Below are 23,660 nucleotides of genomic sequence, written 5' to 3'. Positions count from 1 at the left end.
GTTGCCAGTCCAGAATTTTCTCATCTTCCCGAGGCAAAGGAGTTAATATACTCTCAAAGCACACTTTCCACCCTTTCCGAACTAGGCTGGAATTTCTGGGCTCTATCATAGCATCACCAGTGGCTATTATGAGTTGTCCATTTTTATGTCCCTCCTGTTGACCAATCAGATTCCACCTCTCATGTCACTTGCATTTGCTTCAAACAAAATGGTGGCGCCCAGTCAAGATGATCCGATAGATGAGCAAGATATGTATTGTAATAAAACGGGTCTCACCTTAAAAAGTGCATCAAATCACTGCAAAGTTGAAATCCATGCTGTTTACGAACTGGATGTCGATTTCGCTACACCTTTTTTATTGTGCTATACATAAGCTGGCCTCAGGAAGATGGAATTTTCTAGACTAATGAACAACAGTAAGAACAGAGTAACCATAAGAATATTACTTTTTAATGTTAGTTTTCAGAAAATAACAATAAACTGGTGCAGTGTCAACTTAGTAACTTTAACTCATTGAAATTTTATTCATCAGTTATGTGTTGAACGTTTACAGTTTATTTACCTCTTACATTGAAGTAAAACTAGAATGCTGGGATAATTTAGGGAATACAATAATAGCCCGACTATTGGGAATTCAACTTTTCAAAATTGACCGTCCATCAGCAGAATTGACTTTCGGGCAGGCAGGGTATTTTAAACACTGGTAGTATATGATGAGAAGTTTGAAGTGAGTAGGGAGTAAGCATGTGCTGTTTGTTCTTCAGTGACTATGGGTACATCGCCAGCAAGGCCAATTGCACTAAGGCGGGATGGTTTAACAAGGACAGCATCATCAACGAGTGCCAGGAAGGGAAGAAGTTCAACTCCAGTAACGGGTAATCATTGTTAATGCCAGTCCAATAACCAAAACCAACCGCTGTAGACACTTGCTTCTTTTATTCTTCCTTAGCTTTACACCATTCACACAAAAACAACCTGTCACGCCGGCCGGCACATGCTCACTCACATTCTCACAACACGAGATTTTCCCAGCAGCCCCACTTCCGTCATGCGCAGTGGGACTAGCTTAGCAGACGATATATCAACATTCAATACATTTTCTTTTTCTATTTTTTTTCTTCTTCATTACTTGCCAGCAGAGAAGTCAGTGTCAAACATTGTTCATAAAAATCTGTAAAGAAATTAATGTTTTCAAAAATATTTTAGGACTTTTTAACTTATATAAAAGAATACAATGTACACAGGCATGTGAAAGGCAATCTCAGGGATAGACTTCCCTCCTGCTTTGGGGATTATTCTGCCCCATACTATCACTCACATGCATCTTTTAAACCATCACAAAGTCACCATCCATCAATTTTAAGATGTCCAGTTTGCAACACACTCAAAAGATGAACCCCAGACGCTCCTCTTTTTGTCATTGCGTTAGCAAGGTGTTGATGACCAGGAATCCACTTGACAGAGGTCACTTCCTTGTTTTGTAGAGACTGCTGAATTGCAGCAATATCCAGTCTCAAACGCTTGTCATCAACAAGACTGGTTGAATGTACAGCCTCCACCACACTTCTGTTATCAACAAACGCATGAATGTTAAACATGCCTGTCATTTCTTCAATGAGTTTTCTTAAATAGAACGCATCTTCAAGTCCTTCCTGCAAACTCAGTGTCTCTGCAGCTATTGTAGATCTCACTACTCTTTTTATCTTGCCAGCATACCATGCCAAAGGACAGCAGCAATTATTCTCCCCAACAAGGAAAATCACATGTGCTCCAACACTACTCACACCATCACATAAATTGGCATGTGATGCATCTGTGAAAACCACAAGTTTCCAACTCAGAAAATTTCCAATGTATGGAAAGTAAATCTTTGCTTCAGAGTCTTTCAATTTCCGAATCACTTTTACAGCCCTCAATAGATCATCCACAATTCCACTCTTAAACTTTGTGCTGAGTTCAATCATTTCGAACGCAAGGTCAGGCCTAGAACCTTGTACAAGCCAGTTGAGCTTTCCAACAAGACTTCTGAGCCTGGTATGTTCATGAGGACTCAGAGGTTCATGTTTCTGTGTCTTCCTTTGTAATGAAATGTTTCCTATCTCCAACTCGTCCAAATACTCTTGTTGATCTACCATGATACTATTCCTTGTTTCATTTTCTTAACTTCAGTAATTTCACGCCAAGCAAGTAGCTCCTGTCTGTATCTCTCATAACTTTTCCCTTTGCAGAATTCGGGGGGATTCAGTTTCGCTGCCATTCTATCTTCTATTCAACGCCGAAAGCACTCGTAAACAAAATGTCAACACTCCAAAATTGTCCAGTTTTCGATCTCCCAAACACGCTTTTATCTCGCCGCATCAATCACAAAAATTACTTGTTTGTTGAAATACACTCACAAATGTTTCTCTCATTCACAGTTGTGATAAACTAGAGGTCTGGAATTTAAGATAAAATCTGACACTTGTAAACAAATTGCGAACGGTGATAAATTTTCCGTTCTATCATGAAGTGAGAAGAAGTAATATTTACGTCTGGGAATTATCAATCCTTTCAGCAACCACGCTCTGCTACCATTGTTAATGCCAGTCCAGTAACCAAAACCAACCGCTGTAGACACTTCTTTTATTCTTCCTTAGCTTTACACCATTCACACAAAAACAACCTGTCACGCCGGCCGGCACATGCTCACTCACATTCTCACAACACGAGATTTTCCCAGCAGCCCCACTTCCGTCATGCGCAGTGGGACTAGCTTAGCAGACGATATATCAACAATCATTCTACATGCCGTGCTGGCCCTCACACCACTGTTTCTTGTATAAATATGTTGCTTGGTTGGACACAATGGCCGCTAAAGTGTGACTGGTACTTACAATCTGTGGACGGGGTTGTATATTGTTTTAAGCAGAGCATTGACAGCTCGGAACACAATGAACCATCACCCATCTCACCTAAACTGTGTGGAACAGGTGGACGTTGCAATGTGCAGTAGCAGATCTTCTGTTTCAAAACATATCTAACAAATTGTGTTTCAATATTTTAAGAGCATTTATTGTGGATAAAAGGCTTCCTGTTTTAGAATGATTGTTAAAATGTAATGGGTAAAGCTCCATCTCATTCAAAATTAATGGTGACTTTAGGCAACTCTGTAGGAAGCATTGACTTACAATCTCGGCCATCTATTAGACATTCAAGAATTTTCTTTTGTTTAGATTTCGTATTTTGAATCTATTTTTCAAAGTTTAGTCTGGAATGGAAGACGCCAGTTTGAAACTTGTGCTGTAAAGCTCGAGAAAGCTCGTCAGTCAAAGTTCGCTAAAAGATGTCCTGGCGTGACCTGTAATGGATTCTTTGTTTAGCGGTAGCAAGAACTAAGATCAGATTTTAATGGGATTGTGTTATTTGTGTCCATTTGCCATTTTTGCAGTTTTATGTTATAAGGGCACAATATTTTATGACCACTAAAAACCCTGACTATTGCAAGAGCCAGTGTTACACCTCACTCACTCACTCATTCAGCTGTGAACTGTGTGATCAAACTTTACCCATTGTCTTTTCATTGGCACAGATACCGCAAAATTGCTGCCGATGCTTGTACAGGTGGCAAAGCTGATGACGACAAGTACAAGCCATCGTTAATGACATGTCCGACTGTCAAACCAGGGGATCTGAAGATTCAGACCGATCAGCCAATTGCAGCCACAAATTCCGATGTTGTTTTCTCGCTGATACAAGGGAAGGTGAGTGGTGGCATCGAGTGATCAAGTCAAGCTCCGACCTTCATACAGTTGGTCCCTCACTGAATGTAGGTCTATACTCCAGTGAACCTACACAAGAGATGGTCAATTCTTAAAGGATAGAGACAACATCAGATTGGATTTACTTTGTTAATTGCATATACTGACATACAATGACAATGCATAATCCTGTTTTCAAGCATCAGATATGTTGTGTTTAGTGCTCAAATCCATCTTGAAACACATTGAATGAGATTCAAACCAGAATGACTACATTGTTGTGTTGATTTCCTTATGCCTAAATACACAGAACAACTTCATTTAATTTTTGTGCCAATTTGCCAAATATTACAAAAGATTGAATATACAATTTTCAAAGTACAGACCCAGTGGGGATACCGGGTTAGAATAAGTCCCAAGCAACCTACGCTGGTCTTAAGAGGGGACCAAATAGATCTGTTGCTCAGACTCCGTGACTTAGTTGATAGTGTGTCATCATTCACGAAAGTGGGGATCATTGCTCTTAATTTTTCGATCACAGGATTGTCTTGTCCAGACTCGATTATTTACCGGTTGTTGTCATATAGCTGGGATATTGCTGCTTGACGCGTTAAACAGACAAACAAACAAACAGACAGACAGACAGACAGACAAGCCTCTGGTGCAGTTTCACCATGCAAAGTTGTCTCCCCTAATCTTGCCTCTTATTGGTTCTAATTGAATATTTGCCCTTATTGTCATCCTTGGTTGGTCAACGACTAAATTGATAGGGTGGTCAGGCTCCAGGTGGTGGACGGAATGTCATTGTTGGGCATTGCGCATAATATCAATCACTGTTTTGAGTGGTCCAGATACGATTATTGACAGATCACCAGGGTTTTAGCTGGTATATTGCTGAGTTAAACATTTAACAACAAACAAGATTCTAATCTGCATCTAATGGTATTTTCCTCATCGCGTCCATCTTCCCAGAGTTAACTGACTATAAAAGTCCAGTTTCCACCCTTGCCGAACTAGGCTGGAATTCCTGTGCTCGACCGTAGTGCCACCAGTGGTTATTATGAGTTATGTTCCTTCTAAGCCTCTCCTATGGACCAATCAGATTTTACCTCTCGTATCACTTGCATTTGTTTCAAACAAAATGGAGGCGACCAGTCAAAACGATCTGATTGATAATCAAGATCTATATTGTGATAAAACGGGTCTTACATAGCGAAGTGCATCAAATCACGTGAGCACCTCGATTAAAAACATGAAAAGACTTGGAAAATATCTGTTGACAACGATTTGGCGGTGCACATGCTTTGCAAATCCTGCAATCGACCGAAATCTGCACGACATTTCGATTTCGATTTCTGTGCGCGATTTTGATTGGACTATGCATAGACTCGTTAGCCCAGCCAAAATGTAACTCCATAATACCAGCCTAGTTCGGCAAGGGTGGAAACTAGACTTTTATAGTCAGTTAACTCACTTGCCTCGGGAAGATGCATCTCGTCTTCATGATCCTGATAGTATGATAGGTCAGAAGTGACATTTTCCTCATCGCGTCTTCATGATCCTGATGGTATGATTGGTCAAAAGTGACATTTTCCTCATTGCGTCTTCATGATCCTGATGGTATGATTGGTCAGAAGTGACATTTTCCTCATTGCGTCTTCATGATCCTGATGGTATGATTGGTCAGAAGTGACATTTTCCTCATTGCGTCTTCATGATCCTGATGGTATGATTGGTCAGAAGTGACATTTTCCTCATCGCGTCTTCATGATCCTGATGGTATGATTGGTCAGAAGTGACATTTTCCTCATCGTGTCTTCATGATCCTGATGAGATGAGGATCATGTGCTTGTGATACAGGATGCAGACGACATCATTCTTGTCAAACATCATGTTGATTCAATCAAGGGATGACGCCAGATTTATTCTTTGGCTCTGTTCCCCCTTACTCTCGGTCCGTATGGTTAGTTTTGTTCAAGGCTAGGAACTGAGATATGTATACTAAATATGACTGACACTGTTCCCTACAACTGTAGACATGTGAACGTAAGATCTACCATAGATACAAAATATGCCACAGACTTGAGTTCTACAACTGACCTTACAAGTATGTGCATTGATATATATGTGATGATCTTTTGACCTTTGTATCTTGAACATTTATCAGCTCACCTGGTCATAGATATTATGCAATGGTAAACAGTTCTGTGGTAACATCAAGTCTGACAACTAGCCAAACAGTCAATGTTACCAAAAGCAAAGGTCATACGACCAAGTCAAAAGTGAGATTGATTTCAACCAAACTAAATCCAAGTCCTAGGTTCACAATGTTCAACTTTCCCCAACACAACTGTTTATGTATCAGTAAAATGCACAGACTAAATTTGGTGAGAAAACTGATCATGGTGGTTTGTCACTCTCCCAGGGTTCTAAAGTGTCAACGAAGTACTTGTGGTCATTTGGAGATGGCTCCCCACCTGTCACCAAGACAAGTCTCAAGAACAGCTCTGTGAAACACAGCTTCACTAAACATGGACTTAAAAATGTCACTGTCACGGCCACCAATGCCAAGGGCAGTGTCACCAAGTCACTGGAGTTCAGAGTTGAAGGTAAGTAAGCACATCTTGATAAAACTAGCACCCTCAATATGTTACTGGGAGCTTGCAATTTTCACCTCATGATGACAGTATGGTTAAGCAGTGATGCCAGCCATTAGGATTTTGACGTAATAGTACATGTACTTAGTTATGATTTTGAGCCAAAAATTATGTTATTACGCTTGTCCTCTCCCAAATCTTTTTTCGTCTGTCCACCTTCCTTCTGTCCCAATAGCATCGTAACCACCCAAGCTATGGCCGGAACCTCACTTTTTTCCTGTGTGTGCTCGAGTCCACACCTATTGTTATAGCTGTAACGATATAGCACTTAGTATTAGTTACATTAATCTATGATTATTCTAACAGTTTTCTATAAAACAGACGCAGTAAGTAAATATGGAGTGACGATCACACACACGTTAGTATAAGCTGGTGTGATGTGTTGTTGTGATGTCGTAATGGAGTCTCCTTCTACTCCCGGTTGCAAGAAGTGTGGTTGGTTCATGATCACGGGAGTTCCTCATGTTAACTGTGTGATGTGTAGAGAGACAATATGAACTGCGGAAACAAGATGTGAGCAGTGTGAGAGATGATGAAGGCCATGTTTGAGACTCGGTTCTCAGCCTTAAACGAAGATGATGAAGACTATTGTCAAGAGACCGCATGGGGGACAGCCATCTGTCTTTGCAACACACACGGCCATAGGGCCTACCCCAGCCCATCGTACTGACCAGCCAACCGTCCAGTAATATGACCAGCTGTCTGACCAGCCAGGTATAAACTTGCAAGCTTTTCCCTATCGTGATACACGGGCAGCTAGACCTCGTTTTGGTCCCAGCAGGGTACCACAAGGCCATAGCCTCTAGCTAAGACACCATACGGTCGCTGCACGGACTCCATGGCAACACCGCCGGCCGGCCGGCAGCCCAGCCAACGAATAGGACACCGTACGGTTACAGCATGGACTCCACTGTGAACCTGACGACCATCCAGCCAATCGGCCTACTGTATGATCTCCATCAACCGACGGTACCCAAGCCAGCCGCACGGACCACATGGGGCCGTCCAACCGACCGGTCTGCCATGTACGAGCTCTGTTACACACGGGCAGCCATCACAAGACGCACAGATTCCTAATGGAATCCTGGACACCAGAGGAAGACGAACCACACGGGGAATACGTGGCGGACTATTATGAATATCCTCCCCCCACATGAGCTACCCATGGTCACTCGGAGGCAGAGTGTTATGAAGACATTAATCAGGCTGACGTTTCACCCCAATGGGATTATATGGAGGGACATACCTTTGTGGAACTCATCAAAGATTTTACGAAGCTTGTACTCAACCCTAGTACTAATGTTACGTTACCTGCTTCATGGATGAAGGATCTGTCTTCGGTATCCAGATATTCAATTCATTCGAACCGAGTCAGGGGTACGACAAGCCCAAATCTTCTCAAGAATCTTTTCATCTCTCTGACGACAAGAAACGTGGATCCCATCGCCAGGGCGGATCTGGGGGCAGAGGTTAACGCAGATTCTGACTTCCTTACCACCCACTCCGACATTATAGACCCTTCAGACCTGGTTATGTCTGTGGACTGCGATTTGCACCAATTGCAGACTTTAGGACCAGTGGGAGAGCGCCTTCTGTCATACACCAAAAATTTGAAGCAGATTACGCCCGATCACTGTATTCTAGATGTCATGGCTCACGGATACAAACTGCATTTCAAGAAACATCCTATCTTGAAGACCCAAGCCGTTGGACACAGATTTCATCTAGTCAGAGCCAAGCTAGCGGCAGCAGATCTGGCCATCAAGAGGCTACTAAAGAAGCAAGCCATTCAGAAACTAGCGGAGACCAACAAGACCAAAGGCTTTTATTCGCCAGTATTCCTAGTCCCGAAGAAGAATACGACTGACATGAGGATGATAATCGACCTAAAGATCCTAAACAAGAAATTCCTGGTACCTCCGCCAAAATTCCAGATGGAATCCATACAGAAGTTACAGTGGATGTTAAAGACAGGAGATTGGCCCATCAGCCTCGACCTACAAGATACCTATCTTCATGTCCCGATACAACCATCGTCATGGAAATACCTGCGCTTTGCAATCACTGGTTGACTTTACGAGTTCCAGGTATTACCATTCCGGATATCAATAGCCCCTTGGCTATTTACCAGGATTACAGCGCCAGTCATCAGGTTTGCCCATCTCCAGCTAGTATGAATCAATGGATACCTGGACGATTTCCTGGCTGCATATCAAGAGGAAGCTCAGTTTCACCAGAACATGATATTTCTGATCCAGCTTATGACCTACCTAGACTTCCTAGTCAATCCCTCCAAGTCCGAGGCCACTCAGGTTGAAGACATCATATACACCTGAGCATGTGTCCAACCACACAAGGGATATCTATGTCCACCAGAGGATCGATTCATCAAGACTATCACGATGATTCAATCCCTATGAAGTCAACCCAGCAGGTCGCTAAGGTGTCTCTTCTAAGCAACTTAATGTCTCTACAGGATATGACCTTCAGAGAAAGGTTGAAGTTACGTCCTCTACAGCCATGGATCAACTCTCCACGATGCTACTCCTTAGAGTGCAAGACTCACTTACCTCCCAACTTAGCATGAGACCTGCATTGGTGGACTCACAGAGTGCATGTGATGAGCGGCATTCCTCTGACTTCTCCAACACCCGAACACCATCTATTCATAGACATGTCAGATTCGGGTTTGGGAGCCCATATGGACGATCTCACGGTACAGGGATTTTTGAACATCGGAGAGAAGAACCTTCAACTGCAAGGGAATGAAGGCCATGTATTACACTATCCTGGCATGGAAGATATGTCTCTCACAATTGTCCATCCTCATAGCCATGGACAATACCACAGTAGTGGCTTACATCCAGAAACAAGGGGGAACCAGATCCAGTTCCCTGATGATAGAGACTACATGATTGTTTGCCTTGGCAGACTCCATCAATTGCCAGATGGAAGTGAGACATATACCCAGGAAACTGAACATGCTCGCCGACTGCCTTTCCCGCCAGGGAGAATAGTGGCAACAGAATGGTCCTTACATCACCAGATCCACATCTTTGCTTGGATAACCAGGTTATGGGACACACCACACCCAGATCTATTTGCCACCTGACAGAACCATCAATTTCCGGTTTATGTCAGTCCAGTTCCCGACCCAAGAGCTCACCAGATCGATGCACTATCGATGGACTGGACGGGCCGTTTTGCATATGCATTCCCAACATGGTCTCTCCTAGACAAGGTCATCCGTCATACCCCCAGCAGAGCGTGGTTCCCAATGATTACCAAGACTACGATTAAGACTACTAATGGAAGAACCTATCTAGCTACCTCTATGTAAAGATCTGTTACAACAACCCAAGTCAAGCATTTTCCATGACAATCTGTCCAGCCTACATCCAACCACCTGGAAGTTATCACGCAGAAAATGCCGACATCCAGATACTCTGAGCTTGCCTCGGAAGCTGTGGCAAGATCAGGGAGACCTTCATCCTCCCTTATATATTATATGACAACAGATGGGACAAGTTGGACCAGTGGAGAAGACAAGGGATTATAACTAATGCTATATCAATCCCTATGGTATTTTCCCTATTTTCTACTACATCTACATCAGGACAATACCACAGGTTAGTTGTTTTGGGGAAGGGGCATGGTGGATTTCCAGAGCACAACTTGAAAACAGTGAAAGACTTTTCATCCAAGCCTGGTACACATGTATTAACCAAGGGCTGAAGTGGTGCCTTTTGCTATTAAGGAATTTTTAAGTAATTTTTTTTTCCTGTTTCCATAGCAACAAGTTTGACTTTGTTCATAGTGATGTGTTTGTCCAGACCATATCTCTGAACCTAATTGGTATTTTTTTCTTGACACTTTGCACACTCAAGACCAGGTTGTCAAATGGTGCCTTTTGCTATTTAGGTGTGTTTAGAATGTATATTTTATCCGTTTCCATGGCAACAAGTTTTACTTTGATTCTGTTCATAGTGGTGTATTTGTCCGGATGATATCTCTTAAAGTAATAGGTATTCTTTTTTTAAACTGTGCACAAACAAAGACCATGTTGTCAACTGGTGACTTTTGCTATTTAGGGATTTTTTGAATTTATATTTTTTCCATTTCCATGGCAACAAGTTTAACTTTGACGTAGAAATACAAAATTCTGAATCCCATTTCCATGGTTTTGTTTTGATAGCTCAATAACTGCTCTTGTATATGGACAGACAGATTAAATAGAAATTCTCTCATCAAGTTGGGCTTAAAGTAACAGTCAGATGGGGGATTTGTCTGTTCTGATGACTCTTGTTTATTTATTTTTTATGTTTTCATGACAACAAGTTGGACTTTACTGAAAATGAGGGTAGTGCTTGTTTCCAGAGCAGAACTCCAAAATCGTTGAATATTTCTAGATGAGACCTGCTATACAGATCAGACTAGTGGTGAACTGGTGCCTTTTGATGATTTGGGATTTTGAAAAATACTGAACTGCAATATATTTTTCTTCACTGAACTGAAGGTATCCAATGGCAATGAACCAGAAGTGTGGAATGAGTAGCCAAAGACCATTTCTGATTTGCACATGACCGGGGGATATGTCATCTCCTGATGACTCTTATGTTTATTCAGGTTCTTAACAATTACAGATGAAAGGACGCATGCAATATATTGTGGTGCGTTCACAATATGTTAAAAAGTATTGCAATAAACTGTGATACGAAGTTCAGACCAGTACCCGTCACTAGTGGAAAGCCATGATATTGCTTATTACAGCTGCAAAAAATAATCCCTTGTTTGTTCTCTCTCAACAGATAAGATCACCCGCACAATTGTCATTGTCCCATCAGCAACAAAGGTCAATCACTTGACTAACTTTGACATCGATGTTTTTGGACCACTGGTGAGCAACAACCAGGCACACATCCACTTCCTGTGGACTTTTGGGGATGAGGTGAGTCACCCTTTAAACCCCTCATGGGGATTCCAGGTAAGAACAGCGTTCCCAACACCATCACAAGAAGAACTGTGATGGACCTGGTGGTCAGGCTCATTGACTTGGTTGATAGAGTGTCATCATACCCTGACCCAGTAGATTGTTGCTCATGATATCAATTACTGGATTGTCTGTTCCAGACTTGATATTTACAGGCTGTTGTTATAAAATGGGGGGCACGGGTGGCCCAGTCATCTAAGGCGCCGCGATTCGCTGTGCAGAGTTACATCCCTTGAGAAAGCCAGAAACCTATGATTGTGGGTTCAAATCCTGGTTCGGCCCGATTATGTTTCTAGGTTTGTCAGCACCATACTTGTGCTCGTGGGTTTAACTGAAGTGGAAAACATCTGAGACCTGCATCGCTTCGGGCTTTCCTCCCACATAAACCAGACACACCTTGATATAACTGGAATAATGTTAAAAGTGGCGATAAACCCAACTCACTCACTCACTTACTGTTATAAAATGAATACCAACAACAACAATTTAGAAACAAATAACAATGTTGAGCACCCACATGTTTGATGACTTTTGGTTTCCTGTAGGTCGGAAATGTGAGGCCGCTGTTGTCATGGGAACGACGTGTCCAGCATTCGTACAGCAAACCGGGCAATTACACCGTCACCGCGGAAGCCATCAACTCTGTGAGCACTGTGTACAAGCGCTACAATGTCCAGGTGTTTGGTGAGTCAACACTTTCCACGGACACACTGGGACCTCCAAGTGCTTCTCAAAGACAGATATTTGGCCCGTACTCTGCAGCTGATGCCATCTGAAAATCCCAAATTGGAAATAAGATCTTCCCAAATCATGTAGTATTTATACTAATGTACTGGCTTTGTAGAGGTGACTAGTATTTCACTGATAACAGGACCAATTAAGAGGAAGAGGCTTGCTAAGATTACAGTATTGTATTAAATGCATCTCAATTTAGGAAAATAGGAACTTAAACAAAAGAATTTTCCCCAATTCGACTGGCTATTGCACTGGGTTTGGAATCCTAGATAAGTTCTGCTCCCATTCCACAAAGCGATCTTTTGTTAAAGTATGGGAGTTACAATTGTCTTAGTGCTACCACTGTTGCAATCCTACGTTAGCGTAAGGGAGCTACAATCATCTTAGCGCTACGACTGTCACAAACCTATGTTAAATGATTGGAGTTATGATCATCTTAGTGCTACGACTGTCGCAAACAGGTGTTAAAGTATGGGATTTACGATCATTGTAGTGCTAAGATCGCTTCATGGAATGGAAACCCTGGGCAATAGATTTTCTCAACTTTATTTCTTTGGTACAACGTTCATTGATATTGGATTATGTATGTGCCGCCATCTGATTGAAAACATTGCTAAATGGAGTTTGAAGCCTGAAATCCTTCGACTTCTGGGCTTCATAGGACTTCATTCCCAATGCAGGAAACATGACATTCAGCATGGAGACTTGAATGTAACATCCACATGTTGTGTTCGATTAATATGTATCAGAAACAACTATGAATGAGTTTATTTTTCACTGCATTTTGCCAACATGTCATGATCAATTGTATTACAACTTCATAGCATTCCAGAGTGACGTCATGTAGATCTCACAACTGTTGGAGTACCTGTAGAAACAGAGAGCTTCAGACAATATTATTACTGATAACCTTTGTTTAAAATGTTGCTAAACCTGCCATTGAATTATCGTTCTACCTTGGCACTAAAGAAAGCTATATGATAATAATAAAAAGGTAAAAATCAGGTATTTAATTCCATTTGATACCTCAAAATTCACACTAAAATTTATCTTGAAAACTCAGTCAAGCATCGATGCATATAACAATGGCTGTCGATAACCGAATAGAATTGTATACATGTGATATCAGAACAACAGATTATCAAACATGATAAAATAAATTTCAGAGTACACAATTAAGTAAAACACACATTTACCACTGTGTCAGGGCCACATAATCCTTGGTCACACAATCTGTCTCTCTTGTGTGGTACGGTACACTCATCTAAAAACGGTTGTGCCAGAAGGCTCATTTCCACCAGTAGATGTTCACATTAATGGTGAATATGATTAAAAATTGATGTTGTCTTCTGGGTTCATGCAATTTGTAAATAGCACTGTCACCACTATCTATCTATCCTCTTTGTTGTGATAGTGAAAAACACTGAAATACAAGCCACCATGGTAAAGAAAGCTTAAACATCAGTGATGCATATTCTAACCACAATGTGATAATTTGACCATTCTTTTGGGGGAATTATTACAAACATTTTCTGTAGACTGTGAGAAAAACGACCCGAGAATGCCAAGATAAAACAGATAGATCAGATATATTTGTAGCCTTTTTGTTAATTATGAATGGCATCTGGAAACACTTTTATTGAGAGCACTGAAACACTGAAACCTTATCCCCATCAATGCACAATTGTAGATTTGTTGATCATCTTCAAATTAGACTAGCGTTATTAGGCTGCCACATTACTGATGCCATGTAAACAAGATTCATAGAAGACTTGCTATATTGTTTTTACAGAAAAGGGTATCATCATCCGTCTTAATTTCTCACCAAATGCAGAAAGTTATCATTTTGACAAGAATATCTTCCACAAGCTGATGTTCCTGCAGTTGCTGAAGGTAGCCCTGTCTCTGGTGAGTAGAGGTAACTGGGGGGGCTTTTGAACCATCAGGAAAGGATAAAATGGTTTTGTGATACTTTTGCAATACTACAATAGTGCCGTTGTGGAAGCACTACAATAGTGCCGTTGTGGAACCACTATCAGTGTCCAGAATAGCTGCCTGCCCACTGTCTGGGGACTGGTAACATTTCTTTCAGTATGGGCGAAATATATGCATATCTGCCTGAAACTTTGAGCACTTATTATTGTGTCAGTGAAGATTTACTAAAAAAACATTTTTGATTTACTGCAACTGAATTTGGTTACAAGTAGTGTTAACATTGTGTGTTATCACCTGTCGTGTTAACAACTTCTAAAGAATGTCCCTGATAGTTAATGTGATGTAGTGGACCACACTGAATATGTAGTAAAGGTTACAGTCAACAAATTACCGCTGTTAAACAGGCAATATGACAGTTGCTATATTTTGTTTCTTTTTTGGGGGGAAGCATGTTGTTGTTTGATCCCTGGTTTACTGCCTTTCATTATGTGTGATAATCTCAGTTGAAGATAGTTTTTGTAGAAATATTAACTACTTTAAAGAAATGACAACAGGCATAGACGCTAGAGAGAACTAGAATTATACCTTATTCCCTTTATATGAATATTTACCATCTAGACCAGGGCCCCGTTCCACAAAGCTATCTTAGCGCTAAAGTGATTGTAACTCCCATACTTTAACACTGGCTTACGATAGTTGTAGTGCTAAGATCGCTTTGTGGAACGATGCCCAGGCAGCATGGCGGAACACAAGAACAAGTTCTACCAGTCCTTTCTTCCTGTTAGTATAGCATGGTTAGTGTCAATCTTCTCAACCAATATATATGTCAGCTTGAAAAACTAAGACAAATGCAGCCCCAGCTATAATATATATATATGATATTAATTGTCTTTAAGGTTTCCCTTATTGTATATCATCTCTTGCATCCTGTTTCAGACGTACGGTGAAGGTGCGAACCGACTGGTGGTCCAGATCCACAAGACCAACCCCGTGCTTGCCAACGTCCTGCTGGTCCCTTCCCAGGATCCCCAGGATATGTCCACAGCTGATGTAAGCACCACTTACTGTATATGTCCACAGCTGATGTAAGCACCACTTACTGTATATGTCCACAGCTGATGTAAGCACCACTTACTGTTTATGTCCACAGCTGATGTAAGCACCACTTACTGTATATGTCCACAGCTGATGTAAGCACCACTTACTGTATATGTCCACAGCTGATGTAAGCACCACTTACTGTATATGTCCACAGCTGATGTAAGCACCACTTACTGTATATGTCCACAGCTGATGTAAGCACCACTTACTGTATATGCCCACAGCTGATGTAAGCACCACTTACTGTATATGTCCACAGCTGATGTAAGCACCACTTACTGTATATGTCCACAGCTGATGTAAGCACCACTTACTGTATATGTCCACAGCTGATGTAAGCACCACTTACTGTTTATGTCCACAGCTGATGTAAGCACCACTTACTGTATATGTCCACAGCTGATGTAAGCACCACTTACTGTATATGTCCACAGCTGATGTAAGCACCACTTACTGTATATGTCCACAGCTGATGTAAGCACCACTTACTGTATATGTCCACAGCTGATGTAAGCACCACTTACTGTATATGCCCACAGCTGATGTAAGCACCACTTACTGTATATGTCCACAGCTGATGTAAGCACCACTTACTGTATATGTCCACAGCTGATGTAAGCACCACTTACTGTATATGTCCACAGCTGATGTAAGCACCACTTACTTTTTATGTCCACAGCTGATGTAAGCACCACTTACTGTATATGCCCACAGCTGATGTAAGCACCACTTACTGTATATGTCCACAGCTGATGTAAGCACCACTTACTGTATATGTCCACAGCTGATGTAAGCACCACTTACTGTATATGTCCACAGCTGATGTAAGCACCACTTACTGTTTATGTCCACAGCTGATGTAAGCACCACTTACTGTATATGTCCACAGCTGATGTAAGCACCACTTACTGTATATGTCCACAGCTGATGTAAGCACCACTTACTGTTTATGTCCACAGCTGATGTAAGCACCACTTACTGTATATGTCCACAGCTGATGTAAGCACCACTTACTGTATATGTCCACAGCTGATGTAAGCACCACTTACTGTTTATGTCCACAGCTGATGTAAGCACCATTTACTGTATATGTCTACAGCTGATGTAAGCACCACTTACTGTATATGTCCACAGCTGATGTAAGCACCACTTACTGTATATGTCTACAGCTGATGTAAGCACCACTTACTGTTTATGTCCACAGCTGATTTAAGCACCACTTACTGTATATGTCTACAGCTGATGTAAGCACCACTTACTGTATATGTCCACAGCTGATTTAAGCACCACTTACTGTATATGTCTACAGCTGATGTAAGCACCACTTACTGTATATGTCTACAGCTGATGTAAGCACCACTTACTGTATATATCGACACTGCACTGGCTATTGTCAAAGGTGTCAGTATTTTGCCGGAAACATAAGCCCAAGCATAAAGCACTGGCTATTGTCATGGGTGTCACATCTTCCCGAGGCAAGTGAGTTAACTGACAATAAAAGTCCAGTTTCCCCCTTGCCGAACTAGGCTGGTATTATGGAGTTACATTTTGGCTGGACTAACGAGTCTATGCATAGTCCAATCACAATCACGCAACAAAATCGAAATCAGGTTCGTAAACCGTCGTGCAGATTTCGGTCGATTGCAGGATGTGCAAAGAATGTGCACCGCCAACTTATATTATATAGTCAACAGATATTTTCCAAATCTGTTCATGTTTTTAATCAAGGTGCTCACTTGATTTGATGCACTTCACAATGTAAGACCCGTTTTATCACAATATAGATCTTGAGTTTCGATCAGGGCGCCGCCATTTTGTTTGAAGCAAATGCATGTGATACCAGAGGTGGAATCTGATTGGTCCATAGGAGAGGCATAGAAGGGACATAACTTGTAATAGCCACTGGTGGCACTACGATTGAGCCCAGGAATTCCAGCATAGTTCGGCAAGGGTAGAAATTTGACTTTAAATGTCAGTTAACTACCTTGCCTCGGGAAGATGTAGGTGTCAGTATACTGCAGGGAACTTAAGCCCAAGCATTAAGCACTGGCTATTGTCAAAGGTGTCAGTATACTACAGGGAACATATGCCCAAGCATTAAGCACTGGCTGTTGTCATAGGTGTCAGTATACTACAGGGAACATGAGCCCAAGCATTAAGCACTGGCTATTGTCATAGGTGTCAGTATACTGCAGGGAACATGAGCTCAAGCATTAAGCACTGGCTGTTGTCATAGGTGTCAGTATACTACAGGAAACATGAGCCCAAGCATTAAGCACTGGCTATTGTCAAAGGTGTCAGTATACTGCAGGGAACATGAGCCCAAGCATTAAGCACTGGCTATTGTCAAAGGTGTCAGTATACTGCAGGGAACATAAGCCCAAGCATTAAGCACTGGCTATTGTCATAGGTGTCAGTATACTGCAGGGAACATGAGCCCAAGCATTAAGCACTGGCTATTGTCAAAGGTGTCGGTATACTGCAGGGAACATGAGCTCAAGCATTAAGCACTGGCTATTGTCATAGGTGTCAGTATACTACAGGGAACATATGCCCAAGCATTAAGCACTGGCTGTTGTCATAGGTGTCAGTATACTACAGGGAACATGAGCCCAAGCATTAAGCACTGGCTATTGTCATAGGTGTCAGTATACTGCAGGGAACATGAGCTCAAGCATTAAGCACTGGCTATAGTCATAGGGGTCAGTGTATTGCAGGGATCTAATGCATTAAGCCACACACTACCCCTGGTTCAGGACAAGTCCTGAGCCCGTTGCTTAAAGCAATTTTAACACTTAGGTGATCCCAACTTCCATACTTTAACATAGGTTTATGATAGTCGAAGCTTTGTGCAATGGGGCCCTGGTCAAAATAGAGAGATGGTACTACTGGATGCTGTGGGTTGTGTTCCAGTTTGTGTCAAGGATCCAGACAGCTGCTAAGAGCAGGACGCTCCTCATCCCCATGGACGGCAAGGAAAAGAGTAAGATCATCTATGTGGTGGGAGCCCAGCTTGTCAATGGTAGGTAAAGCAACATGGTTGGCTTACATGCCCCTTGCCCTGTTACGTAAATGTCCTTTGAAAATTGATTTCTGTTGTGTGTGGTTCTTGACACTTGGTCTCATGTAGGCCATGTCCTCACCCTATCCTCATGGACCCTGTCCTGATACAGACACTATCACCATGGACTGTTTCCTCACACAGACACTGTCACCACGGACCCTGTCCTCACACAGACACTGTCACCACGGACTGTGTCCTCATACAGACCCTCTCACCACGGACCCTGTCCTCACACAGACACTGTCACCACGGACTGTGTCCTCACACAGACACTGTCACCACGGACTGTGTCCTCATACAGACACTGTCACCACGGACCCTGTCCTCACACAGACACTGTCACCACGGACTGTGTCCTCATACAGACCCTCTCACCACGGACCCTGTCCTCACACAGACACTATCACCACGGACTGTGTCCTCACACAGACACTGTCACCACGGACTGTGTCCTCATACAGACACTGTCACCACGGACCCTGTCCTCACACAGACACTGTCACCACGGACTGTGTCCTCATACAGACACTGTCACCACGGACTGTGTCCTCATACAGACACTATCACCACGGACTGTGTCCTCACACAGACACTATCAACACGGACTGTGTCCTCATACAGACCCTCTCACCACGGACCCTGTCCTCATACAGACACTATCACCACGGACTGTGTCCTCATACAGACACTGTCACCACGGACCCTGTCCTCATACAGACACTGTCACCACGGACTGTGTCCTCATACAGACACTATCACCTCGGACCCTGTCCTCATACAGACACTGTCACCACAGACTGTGTCCTCATACAGACACTGTCACCACGGACTGTGTCCTCATACAGACACTGTCACCACGGACTGTGTCCTCATACAGACACTGTCACCACGGACTGTGTCCTCATACAGACACTGTCACCACGGACTGTGTCCTCATACAGACACTATCACCTCGGACCCTGTCCTCATACAGACACTATCACCTCGGACCCTGTCCTCATACAGACACTGTCACCACGGACTGTGTCCTCATACAGACCCTATCACCACGGACTGTGTCCTCACACAGACACTATCACCTCGGACCCTGTCCTCATACAGACACTATCACCACTGACCCTGTCCTCACACAGACACTGTCACCACGGACTGTGTCCTCACACAGACACTATCACCTCGGACCCTGTCCTCATACAGACACTATCACCACTGACCCTGTCCTCATACAGACACTATCACCACGGACTGTGTCCTCACACAGACACTGTCACCACGGACTGTGTCCTCACACAGACACTATCACCTCGGACCCTGTCCTCATACAGACACTATCACCACTGACCCTGTCCTCATACAGACACTATCACCACGGACCCTGTCCTCACACAGACACTATCACCACGGACTGTGTCCTCACACAGACACTATCACCTCAGACCCTGTCCTCATACAGACACTATCACCACTGACCCTGTCCTCATACAGACACTATTACCACGGACTGTGTCCTCATACAGACACTATCACCACGGACTGTGTCCTCACCCTATCCCCACTGACTGTGTTCTCACACAGACACTATCACCACAGACTGTGTCCTCACCCTATCCCCACTGACTGTGTCCTCATACAGACACTATCACCACGGACTGTGTCCTCACCCTATCACCACGGACTGTGTCCTCATACAGACACTATCACCACGGACTGTGTCCTCACCCTATCCCCACTGACTGTGTCCTCATACAGACACTATCACCACGGACTGTGTCCTCACCCTATCACCACGGACTGTGTCCTCATACACACCCTATCACCACGGACTGTGTCCTCATACAGACACTATCACCACGGACTGTGTCCTCACACAGACACTATCACCACGGACTGTGTCCTCACCCTATCCCCACTGACTGTGTCCTCATACAGACACTATCACCACGGACTGTGTCCTCACCCTATCACCACGGACTGTGTCCTCATACACACCCTATCACCACGGACTGTGTCCTCATACAGACACTATCACCACGGACCCTGTCCTCACACAGACACTGTCACCACGGACTGTGTCCTCATACAGACACTATCACCACGGACTGTGTCCTCATACAGACACTATCACCACTGACCCTGTCCTCATACAGACCCCATCACCACGGACTGTGTCCTCATACAGACACTATCACCACGGACTGTGTCCTCATACAGACACTATCACCACGGACTGTGTCCTCATACAGACACTATCACCACGGACTGTGTCCTCATACAGACACTATCACCACGGACTGTGTCCTCATACAGACACTATCACCACGGACTGTGTCCTCATACAGACACTATCACCACAGACTGTGTCCTCATACAGACCCCATCACCACGGACTGTGTCCTCATACAGACACTATCACCACGGACTGTGTCCTCATACAGACACTATCACCACGGACTGTGTCCTCATACAGACCCTATCACCACGGACTGTGTCCTCATACAGACACTATCACCACGGACTGTGTCCTCATACAGACTCTCTCACCACGGACTGTGTCCTCATACAGACACTATCACCACGGACTGTGTCCTCATACAGACACTATCACCACGGACTGTGTCCTCACACAGACACTGTCACCACGGACTGTGTCCTCACACAGACACTATCACCTCAGACCCTGTCCTCATACAGACACTATCACCACTGACCCTGTCCTCATACAGACACTATTACCACGGACTGTGTCCTCATACAGACACTATCACCACGGACTGTGTCCTCACCCTATCCCCACTGACTGTGTTCTCACACAGACACTATCACCACGGACTGTGTCCTCACCCTATCCCCACTGACTGTGTCCTCATACAGACACTATCACCACGGACTGTGTCCTCACCCTATCACCACGGACTGTGTCCTCATACAGACACTATCACCACGGACTGTGTCCTCACCCTATCCCCACTGACTGTGTCCTCATACAGACACTATCACCACGGACTGTGTCCTCACCCTATCACCACGGACTGTGTCCTCATACACACCCTATCACCACGGACTGTGTCCTCATACAGACACTATCACCACGGACTGTGTCCTCACACAGACACTATCACCACGGACTGTGTCCTCACCCTATCCCCACTGACTGTGTCCTCATACAGACACTATCACCACGGACTGTGTCCTCACCCTATCACCACGGACTGTGTCCTCATACACACCCTATCACCACGGACTGTGTCCTCATACAGACACTATCACCACGGACCCTGTCCTCACACAGACACTGTCACCACGGACTGTGTCCTCATACAGACACTATCACCACGGACTGTGTCCTCATACAGACACTATCACCACTGACCCTGTCCTCATACAGACCCCATCACCACGGACCCTGTCCTCATACAGACACTATCACCACGGACTGTGTCCTCATACAGACACTATCACCACGGACTGTGTCCTCATACAGACACTATCACCACGGACTGTGTCCTCATACAGACACTATCACCACGGACTGTGTCCTCATACAGACACTATCACCACAGACTGTGTCCTCATACAGACACTATCACCACAGACTGTGTCCTCATACAGACCCCATCACCACGGACTGTGTCCTCATACAGACACTATCACCACGGACTGTGTCCTCATACAGACACTATCACCACGGACTGTGTCCTCATACAGACACTATCACCACGGACTGTGTCCTCATACAGACCCTATCACCACGGACTGTGTCCTCATACAGACCCTCTCACCACGGACTGTGTCCTCATACAGACTCTCTCACCACGGACTGTGTCCTCATACAGACACTATCACCACGGACTGTGTCCTCATACAGACACTATCACCACGGACTGTGTCCTCATACAGACACTATCACTACGGACTGTGTCCTCATACAGACCCTCTCACCACGGACTGTGTCCTCATACAGACCCCATCACCACGGACTGTGTCCTCATACAGACACTATCACTACGGACTGTGTCCTCATACAGACCCTCTCACCACGGACTGTGTCCTCATACAGACACTATCACAACGGACTGTGTCCTCACCCTATCACTACAGACTGTGTCCTCATACAGACACTATCACCACGGACTGTGTCCTCATAGAGACATCATCACCACGGACTGTGACCTCATACAGACCCTATCACCACCCACTGTCCTCATACACACCCCATCACCACGGACTCTGTCCTCATACAGACACTATCACCACGGACTGTGTCCTCATACAGACACTATCACCACCCACTGTCCTCATACACACCCCATCACCACGGACCCTGTCCTCATACAGACACTATCACCACGGACTGTGTCCTCATACAGACACTATCACCACGGACTGTGTCCTCATACAGACACTATCACTACGGACTGTGTCCTCATACAGACATCACCACCACGGACTGTGACCTCATACAGACCCTATCACCACCCACTGTCCTCATACACACCCCATCACCACGGACCCTGTCCTCATACAGACACTATCACCACGGACTGTGTCCTCATACAGACACTATCACCACCCACTGTCCTCATACACACCCCATCACCACGGACTCTGTCCTCATACAGACACTATCACCACGGACTGTGTCCTCATACAGACACTATCACCACGGACTGTGTCCTCATACAGACACTATCACTACGGACTGTGTCCTCATACAGACCCTCTCACCACGGACTGTGTCCTCATACAGACACTATCACCACGGACTGTGTCCTCATACAGACCCTATCACCACGGACTGTGTCCTCATACAGACACTATCACCACGGACTGTGTCCTCATACAGACACTATCACCACGGACTGTGTCCTCATACAGACACTATCACTACGGACTGTGTCCTCATACAGACCCTCTCACCACGGACTGTGTCCTCATACAGACACTATCACCACGGACTGTGTCCTCATACAGACCCTATCACCACGGACTGTGTCCTCATACAGACACTATCACTACGGACTGTGTCCTCATACAGACCCTCTCACCACGGACTGTGTCCTCATACAGACTCCATCACCACGGACTGTGTCCTCATACAGACACTGTCAACATGGACTGTGTCCTCATACAGACCCTATCACCACGGACTGTGTCCTCATACAGACATCATCACCACGGACTGTGTCCTCATACAGACACTATCGCCACGGACTGTGTCCTCGTACAGACCCGGGGGCACAGGTGGCCCAGTCGTCTAAGGCGCCGCGATTCGCTGTGCAGAGTTGCGTCCATTAGGCACGCCAGAAACCTATGATTGTTGGTTCGAATCCCGGTTCGCCCCGATTATGTTTCTAGGCTTGTCAGCACCATACCCGTGCTCGTGGGTTTCATCGAAGTGGTAAACGTCTGAGACCTGCATCACTTCGGGCTTTCCTCCCACA

At 44.3% G+C, this 23,660-nt stretch overlaps 1 protein-coding gene across 2 annotated transcripts in view; it reads left to right on the top strand.

Moving 5' to 3' along the window:
• The window catches only part of LOC124111712 (VPS10 domain-containing receptor SorCS1-like), a 60,466-nt gene that overhangs the window by 32,129 nt on the left and 4,677 nt on the right, over positions 1-23,660 (top strand). For both annotated transcript variants that reach the window (XM_048385141.1, XM_048385140.1), the window contains exons 16-23: positions 765-875; positions 3,569-3,740; positions 6,163-6,346; positions 11,203-11,342; positions 11,930-12,068; positions 13,912-14,027; positions 14,991-15,104; positions 18,069-18,177. In XM_048385141.1, coding sequence (XP_048241098.1) covers positions 765-875; positions 3,569-3,740; positions 6,163-6,346; positions 11,203-11,342; positions 11,930-12,068; positions 13,912-14,027; positions 14,991-15,104; positions 18,069-18,177 — 1,085 coding nt within the window. The remainder of the gene's footprint in view (positions 1-764; positions 876-3,568; positions 3,741-6,162; positions 6,347-11,202; positions 11,343-11,929; positions 12,069-13,911; positions 14,028-14,990; positions 15,105-18,068; positions 18,178-23,660) is intronic.

The sequence above is a fragment of the Haliotis rufescens genome, unplaced genomic scaffold, assembly GCF_023055435.1.
Source record: "Haliotis rufescens isolate VD_foot unplaced genomic scaffold, xgHalRufe1.0.p SCAF_54, whole genome shotgun sequence".
In the NCBI taxonomy this organism is placed as follows: domain Eukaryota; kingdom Metazoa; phylum Mollusca; class Gastropoda; order Lepetellida; family Haliotidae; genus Haliotis; species Haliotis rufescens.
The sequence above is the reverse complement of the archived record's forward strand: the minus strand, read 5'-3'. Positions and strand labels throughout refer to the sequence as shown.